Genomic DNA, 15,207 nt, shown 5'->3' with positions numbered 1-15,207 from the left:
CCCCTTCCTTCCTTTCACATTTTAGATATTTTATTTTATTTGGAAGGAGATGGGAGGTGGGTATTAACAAATGCTGCTTTTTCCCTGCATGTGGATGGTGAGCCTTAGGCTCCTTCCTTCCCAACTCAAGGGATGCCACGTGCCCTGGACCACTCAGCCCCACCACCATTCAGCATTATTTATGTTCATACTCTTCATCCTCTGGATTAAACTTTTTCTTCCCCTAAAAAGGCACTTTTCCCCCTTTGGTGGACAGGGCAATGAACCCAAGTCCTAGCTGCTTCCTTCTGGTGTTTGCAAGGCCGTCTCTGGTCTGATGGTGACCCCTCTGACTTTGCCTAGAAACCTGGGAAAACCGTGGCTGCCATCATCCAGGACATCCATTCCCAGAGGGAGAGGGACATGTTCCGGGAAGCAGACAGGTGAGGCCCGGTCTTAGGTCTCAGGGCAGATTCTGCATCATTGGAACATTCTCCCCTTTCTCTTTCTTAGGGGTATTTGAGTCACTCTGTGCCCTGCCCTTGTCTCTGCCCTGTCCATCAGCCTCTCTGGGCCCTATATTTCCATGTGCCTGATGGAACGCATCAGTCCAGTCCAGTGCTCATGTTAAACCTCAGAAAAGTTCAAGATGCTAAGCTTCCCCTCAGCTGCTCCTCCTTTGTTGTCAAGGAGTATAGGAGGGGATCTGCTGATATATGGCTCTCAAGGGCAAATGTACACTCTGCTAAAATAGCCTGAAAGTGTGTCTGTGTGTTGTGTGTGTTGTGCATGTGTGTTTGGTATGTGTTGTGGTTGTACTGTGTTTGTGGTGTGTTGTATGTGTGTGTGTGTGTTTGGTGTGTGTTGTGTGGTTGTACTGTGTGTGTGTTGTGTTTGGTGTGTGTGTGTGTTTGTATTGTGTGTTGTGTGGTTGTATTGTGTATGTGGTGTGTTTGTGTGTGGTGTTTATCGTGTGTAGTGTGGCTGTATTGTGTGTGTGTTGTGTCTGTGTGTGTTTGGTATGTGTTGTGTAGCTGTATTGTGCGTGTGGTGTGTGTAGTGTGTTGTGTTTGGTGTGTGTGGTGTGTGGTTGTATTGTGTGGTGTGTGTGTTTGGTGTGTGTTGTGTTGTAGTGTGTGTGTGTGGTGTGTGTATGTGGTATATATGTGGGTATATGTGTGTGGTGTGTATGTGTGGTGTGGGTGTATGTGTGGTGTGGGTGGTATGTGTATGTGGTACATGTGTGGGTGTATGTGTGTGGTGTATATGTGTGGTGTGGCTGTATGTGTGGTGTGTGGTGTGTGTGTCTTCTGTTTAGAGCCAGCCCTTGATTTTTCTTGAGCTGAGTGTAGGTGTAGAAACATCCATGACCTGACCAGTCATTTACTCTGAACATTGAGTGCAGTCACATTTCCAACTCATTTCTCCCAGCTGAAGTTGTGACCCTGCCAAGCCCAGGCTACAAGTTCACCACTGTCGCTGCCCTATGGAGACAGTCCCTGCAGAGGCCACTGTGGAAAACAGCAGGAGCGGCACCTGGCTGGCACATTCTGTGGTTCTTACCCAGGGCTGCCGCAGATGGCACTCTAACCTCGCTGCAGAGGGCCCGGCCCAGGCTGCTTCCCCAATGGGGGTCAAGGCTGGTCCCAGTGAGCCACGTCTCTTGTCCCCTGGTCAGTGAGGACTGTGTGATTTTCCTGTATTTGGGAACCAAATGAAAGTTGCCTGTCCTTTTAGAAGGTGGATGACTCAGTTGACCTGCTTAATAACAACCTTTGTGTGTGTGTGTGTGTGTGTGTGTGTGTGTGTGTGTGTGTGTGTGTGTGTGTATCTTTGTATGTAGTTGTTCAGGTTTGGGATTTTTGTTCGTTTGTTTGTTTTTAATATTATGGTTGTTTGGATTTTTAAAAGATGTGTGAAGCCACACCGTGACCCTGCAGTTCTGTGGTAGAGTCGGGGGGGCAGGTGACCAAGAGGTCTTGCTCTGAACCCTATACGGGCTGGGGTCTTTTTCTGGGTTTCTGTTTCTTCGTCTGATACATGAGCAGGTCAGAGCTCTAAGGATTCTTCCAACCCCAAAATGCCTTCCTAGAAAAATGGAGCCCAAGAGGTGGCCTTTATTTCGGTAGAGGCCAGGTGGAGGGGCGGCTTTGGTCTCATAGTCAAGAGGTTGGCTGATTGAACCCCGGGGTTAGGCAGTCTTGCCCACCAGGCTGGACCAGGGCAACCCGGCGCCCCCCGCCCCCGCCCACCAGGAGAGTCTCCTTCTCCCTGAGCGTAGCTCATTTCCGAGAGGAAGAGAGCTGAGGTGAGCCAGAACAGCCCAATTTTTCATCCCAGTTCCTAGGAGCAGAATGAGTAAAGGGGCAGAAAGCCCCCAGGACTGTGCTCAGGGAACATCCCTCCCAGAAGCCTGGAGGGAGGAAGAGCTTGTTCCTGGACCTCTCTGTGCGCTCTGCGCAGTTGCGGTAAAGCATGGTATGGCCAGGTGGGGTCACACGCACAGTATGTCTGTTGCAGAGACGGGGTGTATCTGGGGATGGAGGCTGAGAGAGGTGCAGATTCTAAAACGGCTCCTTTGCTGTCTCACAGATATGGCCCAGAAAGGCCGAGATCTCGAAGTCCGGTGAGCCGGTCATTGTCCCCGAGGTCCCACACTCCTAACTTCACCTCCTGCAGCTCTTCTCACAGCCCCCCGGGCCCCTCTCGGGCCGACTGGGGCAGCGGCCGGGACTCGTGGGAGCACTCGCCCTACGCCAGGAGGGAGGAAGAGCGAGGCCCGGTCCCCTGGAGGGAGAACGGGGAGGACAAGAGGGACAGGATGGACACGTGGGCGCATGACCGCAAACAGTACCCCCGGCAACTGGACAAGGCCGAGTTAGACGAGCGGCCGGAAGGAGGGAGGGGCTACCGAGAAAGGCACCCGAGGTCTGGGTCCCCCAACCCCCTCCACTCCGCGTCGGGATACAAAAGCCGAGAAGACGGCTACTACCGCAAAGAGTCCAGGGGCAAATCGGACAAGTATCTGAAGCAGCAGCAGGATGTCCCTGGGAGGTCCAGGAGGAAAGATGAGGCCAGGCTGCGGGAAGGCAGACACGCCCCCCCTGACGGCTCGGGCAGGGAAGACGGGCTGGAACCGAAGGGCACCAAGTCGAAGCAGAGTGAGAAAACCAGAACCAAGAGACCTGACAGAGACCAAGACGGAGCTGATAGTAAAGAAAGCAAAATGGCAGAGAATGAGGTAATAATGTAATCCCTTCTGCCAGGTAAAGAGAGGCAGGTCCCACGGGAGAGTACTATTAATAGAATGGTGATGAACGTTTATTGAGTGAATGAAACATTTACTGAATGTTTACTCTGTACCAGGCACTGTGCTAAACACTTTATCTCAATTTAATCCTCACGGCAAGCCTATGAGGTAATACTAGTAATAATACTATCATTGCTATAGATGAGGAAACCGAGGCACAGAGAGTTTAAGTTAGTTGCCCAGGGACACACAGTCAGGAAATGGTGGAGCTGGAATGGTGATCTGGCTCCAAGTCCCACAGCACCCTGCTGCCTTTACTAGAAATTAGGCAGGGACGTGATGCAAAGTCCTTCTATTTTGTCTGTTTGTCTAGAGTGGAACGGCCCTGAGGTGTTTGCACCCACAGACCGTGCCGGGGGAGATTAGACCTTTGGTTCGCTCCATCCTCTCTCCTGCCAAAAACGTCTACCAGTGTTGGGGCTTTGACGAGAGGTGGTAAAGGAGAAGCAGCCACCACCCATTCAGTGATACTGGGCACCCAGGGCTTGATGTGTTTCTCTAGACCCAGTCCACAGTGTTTTCCTTCCACTGGAATAAAAATGCTCAGCAGATGGCTGTCACCTTTCATCCAAGTGCTTCATCCAGGGCTCACAACGTGCTGCACGGCTTCAGTTCACACAGTGGGTCACAGGGAGGACTCTGGGTACCAGGTTTATACTCTAGTTTGGCTTGCTCTTCTTTCTTGCCAGAGCCGCCTGAATTTAAGTAGGAGTGGGATGGTGGATGTTGGCGAGGAGGTGGGGGTGGCCTGCATAAAGAATCCAGTTAAAAAATCCTACATGCCGGCTTCCCTGGTGGCGCAGTGGTTGAGAGTCCGCCTGCCGATGCAGGGGACACGGGTTCGTGCCCCGGTCCGGGAAGATCCCACATGCCGCGGAGCGGCTGGGCCCGTGAGCCCGCTGCGCTGAGCCTGCGCATCCGGAGCCTGTGCTCCGCAACGGGAGAGGCCACAACAATGAGAGGCCTGCGTACTGCAAAAAAAACAAAACAAAACAAACAAACAAAAAAATCGTACATGCATATCTTCTAGTCTGACCCAGGAGCTGTTGACAATGACTAAGTCCGAATAAGAATCCCAGGCCTCAACTCCATGAACACTGAAGGGCTGTGCTTTGGCCACGACTTTATTCCTACATGCATTGCTGGGGGGTGTGCTAGGCACAGGGGTTCAAAGATGAGTAGGAAGTAGTCGTGTTATGGCAGAGATTAAATTCTAGTGGTGGAAGCCAACCTACGAAAATAATTTACATACAGTGGGGTCCCTGCTGGAGTCGACTGGACAGTCAGCTCTGCACAGGAGAGAAGGAAAGCTGCACAGAGGAGGTGACATTTGAGCTGGACATCGAAAGTGGGGAAAAAGGCAGTTTGGGAAGCAGCAAGGGCAAAAGTGAGAAAGGAAGACTTTTTTTATTGCTGATTTATAATATATTAGTTTCAGGTTTACAATGTAGTGATTTGCTATTTTATAGATTACACTTCATTTAAAGTTATTGTAAAATATTGGCTATATTCCCTGTGCTTTATAATGTATCCTTGTTGCTTACTTATTTTATACATAGCAGTTTATACCCCTTAATCCCCTACCCCTATCTTGACCCTCCCACCTTCCCAGTCCCCACTGGTAACTACTCTTTTGTTCTCTGTATCTGTGAGTTCTTTTCTGTTCTGTTATATTCATTCATTTGTTTTATTTTTTAGATTCCACATATAAGTGATAACATACAGTACTTGTCTTTCTCTGTCTGACTTATTTCACTAAACGTAATTCCCTCCAGGTCTATCTATGTTGTTGCAAATGGCGTTATTTCATTCTTTTTCAGAGCCGAGTTATACTCCAGGTTCTTCATAACAGGGAAGACTGTTTTGAAGAACCTGGAGATACTCAACGTGGCTGTATCTTTAGGGCATATTAAAGGGTAATGTTTTTAAGAAGTAAAATCATGGCTCTCATACAAACATAAAATGAATACATGTCAAATGTATTGTTTAACTCATTAATTAATGAGGGAACCAGTAAGATGTAAAAGACTGTTCAGAGGAGAATCCAAAGAGCAGGCATATAGAGGCACTCAGTAATGCTGAGGTGAATTTGCTAATAGATGTGAAACTGGCCTCTTCTGTGGGAATCAATGGCATCTCCAGCAGATAAAGTTCCTTTGCATCTCTATGAACAAGAATCATTTGTACTATTATCACATTTCATCAGTTTACAAAGTTGTGAAATAGCTCAGTTCAAGCTAATGAAAGGTGCAGACTCCGATAGAATCATGTACCCTGGAAGGGTGCTAGACAAATGCCCAGCCTTCCATTGGAAGGACTCCCAGCAATCTTTTTTGCCCATCTCAAAGTCTGCCACAACTTCCCGTGGCAGAGCAGGGGAAGCACAGGAGATGAGATTAGGGAAGTGGGTGGGGTGGGCCCATGAAGGACCTCTTGTTTGTACTTGAACTGAATCCAGAGAACCTGTGAACTAGTGGATGTTTTTAAGAAGAGTGTCTGTGCTCGGAGGTGTCCAAGAGGCTGGTGATGGGTCAGTACCTTGAGAAAAGAAGGAAAGAGAGCAAGAGTTAGCAGGGCCTCAAGGCCTCATACACATACCACCAGTCTGGAACCCTCTGTCCCCCATGGCAAAGGGGCGGAGCTGCCTCTTTGCCCTCCTACCCACACTTCTGAGACTCTTCTTTGGTAACTTCTCCTGTTGTACCCACTCTACTTTCACTGGTTTGCACAACATTGCTCATTCATGGTGACGCATGCTGTGGATCATCCCAAGAGCCCCTGATGCAAAAAAAGCTTCCCAGAAAGGCCCCGTGGGTTTCCCCACAATTCTGTCCTTCTAGTAGGTTCTGCCACTAATAGCCCTAGAGTGGGGTCAGTAGGGACTTGTTGGGGTCCCCAACAGATTATTTCTGTGGGTTTGGAGCCAGGCAGCCAATACCATTTGATGGAATAACAGCAGAACAAAGAGTGTTCCTCACTGATCTCAAACTTCTCATCACAAACTTGAGAACAACCTAGAACCCACAGGGTTGCTCCAGGAGTCTGAGAACAGGCAGTGACTAAACTTGGGGAATGAAGGCAGCAGGGCTGAGGACAGGGTCTCTGCCTTTCTTATGATATACCAGGCACCTCCCACCACAGGGCCTTTGCACGTGTTCCCCTGCCTGGGAGCCCCTCCCCCACCAAAGTCCATGTGGCTCCCTACTCACTGTCACAGTCTCCAAAGTTTATTCCTGGCCACCACATAAAATCACAACATCCCAACCCACTTCTTTTCCTTCCCTGCTTTCTTTTTCTCGGTGGCATCTGTCTCCTTCTGACCTATCCCCTAATGTCTTTATTTATTTTATTTAGAGTCTCCTCTCTCTCCCAACCCTCCCCTACCCCCATCCCCCATGTAACCACCATGAGGGCAGGAATTTTTGTCTGCTGTGCTCACTGCTCTGCCCCCAGCTCCTAGATTAGGGCTTGGCCCAGAGTGGGCATTCAATAAGTATTTGTTGAAGGAATGAATGACTGAACCCAGACTCTGGAGGTAGAGGCCTGGCATCTGAGAACCAAGTCACACCCTGTTCTTCTCAGCCTCAGTTTTCTTGTTTGTGAAATGGGTGTGCTCACAAGGCTGCTGCAGGACTTTAACAAGCTTGTGCTCACGGGAAACCCTGGGAAATTCTGGAGAGAGTGCCCAGTGCTGGGGAAGCCAGTGTGTGCGCTGCTTAGTGTTTCAGGGTGGCCACAGCCAGACATGAGGCCCAGCCCTGTCCATGAGACCAGAGGTGAAAGAAAGAAGTCAAGTCACTGAATAGGGAGTCTTGGAAAAGAAGCACTCCCCCACTTTCCTGGAAAGGGCATCAGGGTTTACAAAACCAGGTGCGTAGAGAAGGGAAGCCAGGCAGCTGACACAGACCAGACAGCATGATTGAAGCCAAGGTGGAGAGCTGGGACCGTGGTGGACCAAGCAGGAGGTACCTGTCTGCTGGGGCAGCCACTGCTCAGCTCCATTCTGTGGCTGCCATTCAGGCACAGCTGCCTGTGTTGTCAGATTTCCCATTTCTTAGAGCAAGACCAAAGTCCAGATGCAGGTATCTGTATGAAATTTCCCACGTTTTAGAAACTATAGAACAAAACATGTCTGTGGGCCAGATGGAGCCCCAGGCGTCCCCAGAACGCAGCCCCCAGTATAAACAATCCATAGGAGACAGAAATAGCAAACCCACTTATGTTCAGTTCAAAGCCCAGACAGAGACCCAGGCATGCTGGGAGGCAGGTGTGTACTTGTTATGCACTCCACCCTCTCCTACCTGTATCCATTCTCCTACTGCCCAGTGTTCGTGGAGCACCTAGCACTGGGGCTGCAGTTGTGAGCCAAAGCTAAAATGACTCTTGATCTCATGGAGCTCATGGTCTAATGAAAAGCATGCTAATCAAATAATTCCTTAAATGAGTACACGAGTGTGAGTGTGAAGTGCTAAGTGAGATGGAGGATACAGTGCTGTTAGTGCCTGTAAGCAGGGGTCCCCTAACCTCTGGTTAGGAACCGGGCTGCACAGCAGGAGGTGAGTGGCAGGCAGGCGAGCAAAGCCTCACCGTCTCTCCCGTCACTGGCGTTACCGCCTGAGCCATCCCCCGCCCCCCCATCCCTCCCTGTCCATGGAAAAACTGTCTTCCACGAAACCAGTCCCTGGTGCCAAAAAGGTTGGGGACCACTGCCTGTAACAAATCAGAGGCTCTCCTTGGTTAGGATGTGGCTGCTGGGATTGAAAGGAAAGGTGGGTATTTACTGGGTGAAGCAAAGGGGAAGCGAACGAAATTTTCAAGCAAGAAGGTGCAGTGAGGATATGATAGATTTTGCATCTTGGAGTCATCATTCCTCATCGCCTCGGGGAGAATACACTTGGGAGGGGGCTACAGAGCAGAAGTGGAAGACCACCTAGGAGGTGGTTTAGCAGTAACCCCGGCCCTGTGGTGGCAGCCCTGCTTGCAGCAGTTGGGACCTAACACATTGCTCGCTGAGCTGCTTGGTGGCAGGATGGGACGCATGCCTTGGTTGCATTTGTCTGTTCCCTGTAAGCTGCTGTCACCTGGAAATGCTCCCAGGGCCAGGGGTGCACTGAAAGGCACTGCTCTGTCTCCTTTGCCTGCAGGGAGGGAGAGCAGGTCTGCCTGGCGGGGGGCTTTCGGTGGCCAGGCTGTCCCTGCCTCTCCCAGCTTGAACTGGAGGGAGTCTCTTTACTGTGTTGACCTGGGCGTGTGCTGCAGGAACTGCCTGGGAAGGGTAAGGGCTATTTATTTTGACAAGGGAGGGCCATGGATAATTTATTCAGGAAGACAAAAATAAAGAAAAGGGGTCCCCTATTGGTAGAAGCTCTGGATTCTGAGGGCTAAAAAGGCATTTGGAGCTGCTTTGAGCTCAGGTCAGCTCAGAAGGCTGGAGCAGAGCTTCCGCTCTGAACGCCGGAAAGAGCAAAGACTCGAGGATTTAAACCGTCTTCCCCTGTCCCATAACAACTGGTTAAACCCGTCAGCCCTGAGCTCCTGCCCTGGCTGCCTCCTTGTCGGCAAAGACGGGTGTGTCTGCTCATAAGAAATCAGAGGGAGAGTGGTTTACTTTGAGCCAGCCTCGGCCAAAATTGTCGAGAAAATGCAACTTGCTCCCACGAATGCCCAGGAACAGTGATTGATTTGGTGGCCAGTTTGTCCTGGGAGAATGTCCTCCTCAACCTTCTGAAATGGGGATTGGCAAACGTTTTCTACAAAACACCAGAGAGGAACTATTTTAGGCATATGGGCCAAGAGGCAAAATTGAGGATATTATGTAGGTAATATAAGCATTTAACATACAGCCATTTAGAGACATGAGAAGCATTGTTAATTCGCAGACTGTACAAAAAAGAGGAACTGGATCAGATTTGGCTTGAGGACTATAGTTGGCTGACCCCTGTTTTCAAGGCTGGTCAGAGACCCTAATTCTCAAAGCAAACATCTGCTTTCAGTTGTTCAATTTCCCAGACATGAGCACTAGCTAGCGTGAGGGACTTAATCTGAGGGAGGGAATAGGAGGAAGGAAGACGGGGCGGGATTGCTAGTGGGGCTATAGCTCTAGGACAGAGATAAGGCAAAAGAGAGGTGAGAGGGGCCCTGATTGGGTGACAACACCCTTCCTACCCATAAGTGGCCTGGAGGTGATTTTTTTTATGGCTAAGACTGATCTGTTGGTGAGATGTCACCATGATGGTTGTGAACCCCAGGGTCAGTTCCCCCTTGGCCCCTTTACTCACCCTCACTGTCTACAGATTATACAGCTGCAAAAAGTATCCAGTTTGCCAGGGACGTCTGTCTCCCTAAAGCCCTCAGGCCAGCCATGAAGACATTTCTGTGCCTCCTTTTGTGTGACCTTGAACAAGTTACTTAACCTCTCTGAGCCTCAGATTCCCCATCTATATAATGAAGATGATAATAGCACCTGCCTCTGAGGGGTTCTGTGAGGATAAAGGAAGTGATGTGTGTGAAACACATCCGACAGCATTAGCTATGCTCAATAGTGTTGTTTTCCTCTTGGCGTGCCCTCTGCCACTTCTCACTGTTGACTTGATTTGTTCTGCTTTTTCTTTGGTAAGGCTGAAAAAGAGGAACAGGACAGCATGGAAGAGAGCTCCCTGCATCTGGGGAGGCAGGAGAAAGAAACAGAGTCCTCTGATGCAGAGAACACAAAGGCAAGGAAGGTAAAGTTTGTCCTAGGTGCTGGCAGTGTAGCCACATCAACACAACAGCCACTGGGCTCCAAGTCACAGGCATCCCCATCCTGCTGGGTGATGACCTGCTTGCTGCATGGGATGTGCCTGAGACCCCACCAGCGGGTCTGTGAATGAAGCCAGCACTTCTTGGAGGAATGGCTTTGCCTGCGATCTTTGCACAGTCTTTATTGAGGAAGTCTTTACCACATGCCTGGGTTCTGCCTCAGTCTTCAGTAACTTGGCTGCACTTATAAGAGAAAACATGTGCCCAAAAAAGACTCAGGCTTCAGAGCCAGTCCCAAAATAGGCAGCTGCCTTGGGAGGGGCTGGAGGAGGAAGGGGGCTTTGAGTACTCAAGCTGGGGCCCTGAACCTCAGCAGGCCCTGACCCTGGGATTAACAAAACATCTACCGTGCTTGTAAAGATTATTTTACTTAATTAAAATGAAAAACCCAGTTACAGGGCTGGGGCTGCCACAGCAAAAAGAAGTGTCCTTGGAACGTGGCCAGTTTCGTGCCTTTCCGGCCAGGAGAGGCAGAGAGATGAGTATCGCTGGCAGGGAAGCTGATCTCCTAAAGCTGGCTGCTGGGTCCATGGGCTGCTGGGGACTCAAGGGGAAAGTTTCGGGAGGGGCCAAGTTTGAGCCATGGCTACGGAGGGTTGCACCCTTGCTGGGAGAGGTTGTTTGGGAGAATTTTGTAGGGACTTTGCTGCAGTTAACATTTAGTGATGTCCTACTTGCAAGGAAATAGCTCCAGCAAGTTGATGTGTGTAGCACTCACAACTCAATCATTCATTTGTTCAAAAACTATTTATTTTTCAGAATTAAAAAAAATAAAATTTCCAGAAATTGATCAGAAAAAGATGAGCAGAGATTGATATCTATTAATAGGAAGCAGGCTCAATAACTTTAACTTTCATTGGAATCCTACATGGGCATTAACAGTTAAGGTGTAGATGTAGATCCGATGATATAGAAACACCTCTAAGCCACATTACTGAATAAAAATGTGTTACCCACAACTAAAAAAACAACAAAACAAAAGAAAAGAAAAAGCTGTTTATTGAGCACCTACTATATACCAGGAGTTGAAATTCTTTGTCCACGTGGTGGGTTAAACATTAAGGGCTTATTCCAACTCCTGTGCTGTTTGGAGCCTCATCCTAGGGATAAATCAGTGATGAGAGACTTCTCATCACTCATCACAGTGATTTACAGCTCCTAATTACCCAGTAAATGTTCCCAGGTAGGAGTAAGATTGCTCAGCATCTTTCTGGTTTGAGGGGTCCTGTGGTCAAGGTTTGCACCCTCTTCTGGTTAAATACCAAGACCCATTCCTCAGCCACCCTCTGACCTCCGTTCCTCATTTGTATTCAGGAGCAAGATTCGGAAAGTGGAAGTGAGGCAGAGGGGGAGAGCTGGTGCCCCACGAACATGGAGGAGCTGGTTACAGTGGACGAGGTGGGGGAGGAAGAAGATTTTATCATGGAACCGGACATCCCAGAACTGGAGGAAACTGTACCCATCGAACAGAAGGACAAAATCTGTCCAGAGATATGTCCCTGTGTGACAACCACCTTAGACCTGGACTTAGCCAAAGAGTTCACCAAGGAGGGAGTCAAGACCGTAGGTAAGGAGGCTGCGGAAATCAGCCTCAAGTCGCCCAAAGAACTGCCGTCTGCTTCCATGAGCTGTCCCAGTGACATGGACGTGGAAACGCCTGGCCTAAATCTGGATGTTGAGCGGAAGCCAGCTGAATGCGAGACGGGCCTCTCACTGGAGGGCTCAGATTGCTACGAGAAGCAGGCAAAGGGAGCAGAGAGCTCAGATGTTCGTCTGGCCGCTATACTCCAGCAAATGTCTTCCCCCAGGCCAGCAGAGGAGAGGGCCTGGCAGCCTGGCCCCTTTCTTGATGACTGTAAGGCCAGGGGGACCCTGGAAGATGGGGCTGGTGAAGGCAGCCCCTTGGAAGAGAAAGCCAGCCCCCTCACCGAAACAGACCTCCAAAGCCAGGCTTGCCACGGAGTGTCGACCCAGGGTAACTAGCTCCTTTTTCTCCTGTGCGGTTGGGTTGATCGGACCACTGCTTCCCTAGAGCAGCGTATGGGCGTGTGCAGGCCGGAACGAACAGAAGTAAGGTTTCAGCCAGCCTGAAAGCTGGTGTAGAAGGCAAGCTTAACAGCCTGGCTAAATTGTTAGAGCTTTTAGGCAATTGGTGTAAAGGAAGTTGGATGGGAGGCCACACGTTTCTGAGAAGCAAGCTCAGATAGGACGGACTTCTCTGAATTTACGGGATCCCAGATGGACTGTGCCAACTAAATTAGCAAATGTTTGGAGTTATCAAAGGAGCTTTGGTTCCTAAGGATCGGCAAGCAGCCTCTCTTGCCTGCACCACCGAGGACCACCCAGGCCGTTGTTTCTGTGAGGCCTGAGTGAGGGGCCGGGAGCGTGGGAGGCCGAGAAAGGAACGGGCAGAGGGAAGAATGAGGGGCTCACGAAGGGGCATGGCCGGTTCCCATTCTCACCACCTCAGACTCACTTTTCTCCAGCGTCTGACAGTGAAGCAAGACTTGTCCCGGGAGCTCCTCCACCTCCAGTGGAGGTGATGTGTGTCTGTGCCTGGCACTGTGACATCACGAAAGACAGAGTTTAAAATAGGCTAAGCCCTGTCTTCTGTGCCAAGTGGAAACTAAAGATCCATCAAGGACTGTGGGGGAGGGGAGAGTAGTCCTCAATGTTCTCTCAATGAAAATAGCTAGAAATTCATTTTGCAGAAAGCCTGCAGCATTCCAGAGTTTGAAGTCAGGGGGATAAGAGTCGAGGGCAGAAAATATAGAGGAAAGGCTTAAAAATAAACATGTCAATCCAGTGCTCTGTGGTTGGCACGAGCTGGTAGGTGGGCTTGGACTTCCCTCCATGTCAAGCTGACCTGAGCTGTTTTTCACCTGTGTGGATCTGAGTCTCCATGGAAACTCTGCTGTGAGCTGCCTTGTTGCTAGAGAAACACTGAGGCCTGGGCTGTGTCTACAGAAGGCAAGAATAAAGGAGCGAAGTGTTGCTCACCTTGCTCTGATTGAACCCCTTGTATTTTGTGGTATAGGTCTCGACATGCACTGGTGTTAATGGCTTATTAACTTAGCCAGTGTTTGGAGTTCATATTTAATAACACTGCTCGACAGGCTTGGGGTGAGAATGGCATTGCCTTTTCTGCCTGCCTCAGTGCTTCTGTGGACATCAGCACAATTTTTGCACTTCAATAATTCTTCTGCCTGCAGAGATGGAGTTGTCACTGAACCCGGGACACAGGGATAGATCATCCCAACCGAAGGCAGCAGCAGCCCATCCCCCCACAGACCTGATGCAGCTACTTGCCAAGTGTTCTTGCGTGTGGCATTCTTTTGGCAGTGGAAAAAGCTCTTTGTTATAGCACTTTGGTTCTAATTAGCAGCCCTGGCCTAGTCTCATGTTATTAAGCAGCACAAGGGACTGTTTCCCATCACACAGTGCAAGGAATACAATTGCAGGGATTCTTTGAGGCATGTTGTGTTTCATTACCACTTTGCCCTGGCTCGTGTTTTGCAGATAACTCCAGGTACATGGAAATGAAATCTCGGGACGTGAGGTCACTGGAATACGCTGAAGTGGAGCTGAAACAGCCCCTTTCTTTGCCTTCCTGGGAACCTGAGGATGTGTTCAGTGAACTTAGCATTCCTCTAGGTGGGTGAAATACACAGTCCTTCCTGAGAATTTGGCTCCAGGAAAGGATAGTCCTGTAATAACATCTAAGAGCTTGAGAGGGCTTTTTGTCATTTTGTTGTCTTTCGTGTCTGATGCAATTACCTAGATGTGTGTGCTGCCTTAAAGTTTCTTGAAATTTCAGTCTCCCATAGTAGACCAGATACCTCATGGGGCCAGAATTTGAACGGCACTGCCCTGGGAGCCAGAGCAGAGACTTGTTTTCCCTGTCAGGAAATGCTTTATTCCTGACCATACAGCCCTTATTCAGCCAGGGAAGCAGAGGCCGGCAGCTGCCGTAAAGCCAATAGCTGATTCACTTTGTTATATAGCAGAAACTAACACGACATTGTAAAGCAATTATACTCCAATAAAGATATAAAAAAAAAGAAATGCACCTCTAATGCTAAGGTCTTCCCTGCCCTCCTGGCCCCAGCCCTTCTCAAAACAACGCTGCATTGTTTTCTCTTTGAGAGACCAGCTTCTCTGAGCCATTGATGCTGAATAGACTGCGTCTTGGGCAGACCCTATATAGTTGATAGAAGAGCACTGAACAGGGACGTGGGCCCCTGTCCTTCCCATGCTGGGTAACTGCATGTCCTCAAACAAGTCATACCCAGGAATGTTTTTGGGGTTTTTTTTCCAGTCACTGCAAGTCCTTTATTAACAAGTCAGTTAGCCCCCAAGGGGCTAGTCAACATGGAGGCTCACCCTTTCCATCAAGTTTCCTTTTTTCCTTTTCATCTGCTTTTAAAAATTTCGTTCTGTTTCCAGTCCTCCAAGTGTGCCATTTAGTCAGATTCAAAGAACAAACTTTCTTTTTTTTAAAAGGATGAGTTTGCTGCATAGTGTCCAGTATGCTCCAGGACAAAAACTGAAAAAAGCAAATACACACTGACCTTAGAATGAACTAAGATGATTGCCAGAAGGCCCTGGGTTTTTTAATGCTGGAAAATAGTTGCAAAGGCTGCTGTTCAGGAAAAAGGTGCCAGACAGTTCATTTATGCATTCACTTAGTCAGCACCCCCTCCTGGATAACGTGGCACTCTGTGAGACACTCATGGGGAACTGAAAAATGGAACACAAGTCTCTTGGCATCTAGGAACTTAGAAATCTGTATGACACACACAGGCAAAAATTAAGAATAAATTCTGCTACCTTATAATTCATGTTTTATTTTTTATTATAAAAAGTGAAAGATTATTATAACCAATTTTAAAAACCATATGAAGTAAATATTAAATGTTGTATCTCTTCCCTCCAGTCTCTCCCCCTTGCCAGAGGTAGCCACTGTCATACCCACAGATAGTTTTTCTCCCACAAAAATAGGATCAAACTATACACATAATGTTGTGCAATTTGCTTTTATAACGTAACAGTGGGTCTTAGAGATCTCTTCACATCAGTACATAGAGAATGCATTCTTCTTAAACACTGCAAATATTCCA

The 15,207-nt window shown here is 48.9% G+C and overlaps 1 protein-coding gene across 1 annotated transcript in view; it reads left to right on the top strand.

Annotated features, from left to right (window-relative positions):
* The window catches only part of RBM20 (RNA binding motif protein 20), a 207,383-nt gene that overhangs the window by 176,953 nt on the left and 15,223 nt on the right, over window positions 1–15,207 (top strand). Inside the window, exons 8-12 of the mRNA XM_007469636.1 lie at window positions 343–422; window positions 2,572–3,220; window positions 9,907–10,011; window positions 11,402–12,062; window positions 13,607–13,741. Coding sequence (XP_007469698.1) covers window positions 343–422; window positions 2,572–3,220; window positions 9,907–10,011; window positions 11,402–12,062; window positions 13,607–13,741 — 1,630 coding nt within the window. The remainder of the gene's footprint in view (window positions 1–342; window positions 423–2,571; window positions 3,221–9,906; window positions 10,012–11,401; window positions 12,063–13,606; window positions 13,742–15,207) is intronic.

The sequence above is a fragment of the Lipotes vexillifer genome, unplaced genomic scaffold, assembly GCF_000442215.2.
Source record: "Lipotes vexillifer unplaced genomic scaffold, Lipotes_vexillifer_v1.1 scaffold240, whole genome shotgun sequence".
Taxonomy (NCBI): Eukaryota; Metazoa; Chordata; class Mammalia; order Artiodactyla; family Lipotidae; genus Lipotes; species Lipotes vexillifer.
Note: the sequence above shows the minus strand (reverse complement) of the source record. Positions and strands in the feature narration are given on the sequence as shown.